Source organism: Pyrus communis, chromosome 12 (genome assembly GCF_041283825.1).
Source record: "Pyrus communis isolate YQ-2024b chromosome 12, ASM4128382v1, whole genome shotgun sequence".
Lineage (NCBI taxonomy): Eukaryota > Viridiplantae > Streptophyta > Magnoliopsida > Rosales > Rosaceae > Pyrus > Pyrus communis.
The window spans coordinates 1477407-1480790 of NC_142576.1; the positions used below are offsets into that span (position 1 = coordinate 1477407).

The window sequence follows — 3384 nt, forward strand, 5'->3', positions numbered from 1 at the left end:
GTTATTCAATTCTAAAACTAAGTTCACAACCATTTTATATCTTACACATACAAATTATGGGGTCAATTAAAATTATTGTAGCACGTTCTTATTTTTATTCTTGTAACAAAGGTGTACAAAGAGATTTATTTTTACATATCTATCAACAGTTCAACAACATACTACGTTAAATTATCACTTGAAAAACCTTTAGCAAGCACTACCTTCCATCCGTAAAATTTGTGTAATAATGTGGCATGCACGCGCAAAAGGAAGAAAGATGCAAGTACCTAACTTTTGTTAATTTCCCTAGACAATGTCCTTGAACTTTATGACTATCTCCACTTCTAATCTATATAATACCATTCAGCTTCATTTGCCCTCCACACAATTATATTCTACATCTCCCCTCTCCTCAAAGCCTCCATCACCGAATAGTCACGACTTGGTTATTTGCTAGTTCATCGTCAAGGTTTGAGCAGAAGAACAGTCTTTGAAGAAAACACAGAGAAATCATGGTAATGTTTGCGCAGGATCTTGAAGCCACGGAGCTAAGATTAGGGTTACCAGGCACCAAGGATTCCGAGCAGAACACATCTTCTACTACTTTGATTAGCAAGAGCAACAAAAGACCACTGCAACCCGACATGAACGACGAAGACAGAGATTCTTCATCCGCCAAAAGATCCGACCAGCAGATTTCTCAGCCTCCACCTTCCAAGTAAGCAATCTTGGTACATATAAACTAGATGCTAAATATATGATTAGGGTTGTTAAATAACATGGTTAGTGATTAATTTGCGGTCAAACAACTTAAACTAATCTGGTTAAGTATTGCAGGGCACAAATAGTAGGGTGGCCGCCGGTGAGACAATACCGGAAAAACTGCCTCCAAGCGAAGAAAACTGAGGCGGAGGCAGCCGGGATTTATGTCAAGATAAGCATGGATGGAGCTCCATATCTAAGAAAGATTGATTTGAAGGTGTACAGAGGGTATCCTGAACTGCTTAAAGCGTTGGAAGACATGTTCAAGTTCAAAGTTGGTGATTATTGTGAGAAGGATTTAGGGTACAATAACAGATCAGAATTTGTACCTACTTATGAAGACAAAGATGGAGATTGGATGCTGCTTGGAGATGTTCCGTGGGAGATGTTCATCGCCTCGTGCAAGAGGTTGAGAATCATGAAGGGTTCGGAAGCGAAAGGCTTAGGCTGCTGCGCGCTCTGATCGAAGAACAATTAGACGAAATCAGAAGAGGTTAAGTCGTGTTTTCTCTCATGAAGACATAGAGCTCGGGCTTTCGATGAAGAAACAGAAACTTTGTTGAGTTGTAATAGAAAATATTTACAAGGAATTGTTAGAAGAACAAGGAAAATTTTCATGTATAGTTTGTTCATGTTCTCTTCAAAGAGAGTTGTACAATGAAAAGAAACGATTAAAAAAAAAGGAAAAAAAAAAAAGAAAAAGAGAAGTTTGGGTCCAAATTTTTCGTTGTTGCATTGAATTTCAGTACAATTTTTCTGTTGATATTTGCTGAGGTTAAAACAGATCCCAACTATTACAACCCAACATTGCAATTTGCCCTAATTTATGGTCCGAAATCTTGGTTGCCGGAAGCATCAGCTTTGATCTCTTCCTGATGGTGCATTCAGCCTTTGAAAATTTTTGTTCATTGCAATATCTCGCTTTCTTCCCTTCGAGTTCCTCAATCGTCGTTGGGACATTTTGTTAACTGCGGTTCGACATCAATCCTTCTCTTCCATTCGAGTTCCTCAATCGTAGATGAAACTTAGGCTGCTCCACCGGTCCATATATGTTAGGGAAATTTTATTTAAACTCATGTAACCTATTTTTACACCTAACTTAAATTTTAAAGGTTAATTGTCTATTTTACCCTATTGCATAATTACTATTAAGTACAAAATAAAATTAATAATAAAACTCAAATTTATCAATAAACCCAAATACTATACTTAAACCCTACGATCATTGTTTGTTCATCCTACTTCATTCTGGCTAAAACGCTAATAGCTCTCAAAGAGAAAAACGTATAACATTTCTTACCTTTATGAATTGCACAGGGTAAACAAATCCTTTCGGGAGTACCATGAGACATTGAGCAAGGGCTTCCTGTGAGAATAATATCAGATTCAACATATACTCTTCGGATTACCATGGAACCTAATCAAACGATTTGGTTTCAAGACACAATACATAACCTATATTCACCTATAAATCAAGCAAGGAGAGGAAATATATAATGATATGAATCAAGCAAGGAGAGGAAATATATAATGATGTTAAGAAGAATGCTTTTACGGAAGCCATTGAAGGGGTCAATTATGAGAGTTTGATGTCTATGCAGGATTTGTCTAAGAATCATGCCTGGAGAAGATTTCAAAATATTGTCAACATCTATAGAAGTGTCAGTCTTGTTGTTAGCTATGGTTGAATTCACACCTCAATTCTCAGTGTCCATTTCCAGACAGCGTAAAGATAGAGTTAAAAATCAAATAGTTGTAAAAATAAATCCACATATTGAATTGGGTTTATGGGGATATATTAGGTTTAAAGATATATTAATAGTTTAGTTAAAAATCAAATAGGTGCAAAGAGTAAGTTGGGTGTAGAAATAGGTTACATGGGTTTAAATAAAATTTCCCTATACGTTATCAGTAGCATTATAAGAGCCCTAAAGACTAAATGTAAATATATCATCGTATTAAAAAAAAAAAAAAAAGACAATGAATTTATAGAACTTAATTATCATTGGGTGCTTGTTGATTATTCAAGTTTTCTACTGAGTTTTCCTTATACGAAAATTGCACACGTTTTGTTATAAAATTTGGTACACCTATATGAACGCGTACCGTGGAAAAACCCTTCAATATGTATGTTTAGTTGATGCATTGCTTTGCTTTGTAGATTATGTATGCAGTTCAAGCAGCCATTAAACATTCTTCAACCCTGGGTTAAAACTCAAATTGCCATTTCTATTCCCCTCAAAACTCAATCCAACCCAAGGCTAAAATGTGGCCTAAAACCTAAAACTCAAATGGAAGACAAATTTAGCCCAGGATTAGTGGGGCTGACCCACTATATATGTATATTTTATTTAGTTTTATATTTATAAATTTATTGAATCAAACGGTTAAGATCTAATTTGATGAAATTCAACGGTAAAAAATTTTTAACGGTCCAAATTTAAATCTAACGACTAAAATAATTTAAAAAAAAAATTTCATTTGTTTCATATTTTTTCATAGTGTTTAACGAGTTTCATGGTGTCGGTTAGTGATTTTTCAGTATTTGTCAGAATCTAAATATTTTTAGGTTAAAATATTCATAAAATTAAATTAGGATAGTTTACATAATTTTTTATTTTAAAAAAAGTTACTTTAAGA

General features: G+C 34.4%; 1 protein-coding gene across 1 annotated transcript; it reads left to right on the forward strand.

The window, feature by feature from the left end:
* Nucleotides 1-354: 354 nt before the first annotated feature.
* Nucleotides 355-1464, forward strand: LOC137745251 (auxin-responsive protein IAA4). Its single transcript, XM_068485169.2, has 2 exons — nt 355-700; nt 820-1464. The coding sequence occupies exons 1-2, from the start codon at nt 495-497 to the stop codon at nt 1205-1207; spliced, it is 594 nt and encodes a 197-aa protein (XP_068341270.2). The 5' UTR covers nt 355-494; the 3' UTR covers nt 1208-1464.
* The last annotated feature ends 1920 nt before the right edge of the window (nt 1465-3384 follow it).

What these genes read in the sequence shown, in the direction of transcription:
- LOC137745251 (XM_068485169.2), top strand. Translation starts at nt 495, where the DNA reads ATGGTAATGTTTGCGCAGGATCTTGAAGCCACGGAGCTAAGATTAGGG. An exon ending in TCTCAGCCTCCACCTTCCAA is followed by an intron (nt 701 to 819) that starts GTAAGCAATCTT and finishes TAAGTATTGCAG; the next exon opens with GGCACAAATAGTAGGGTGGC.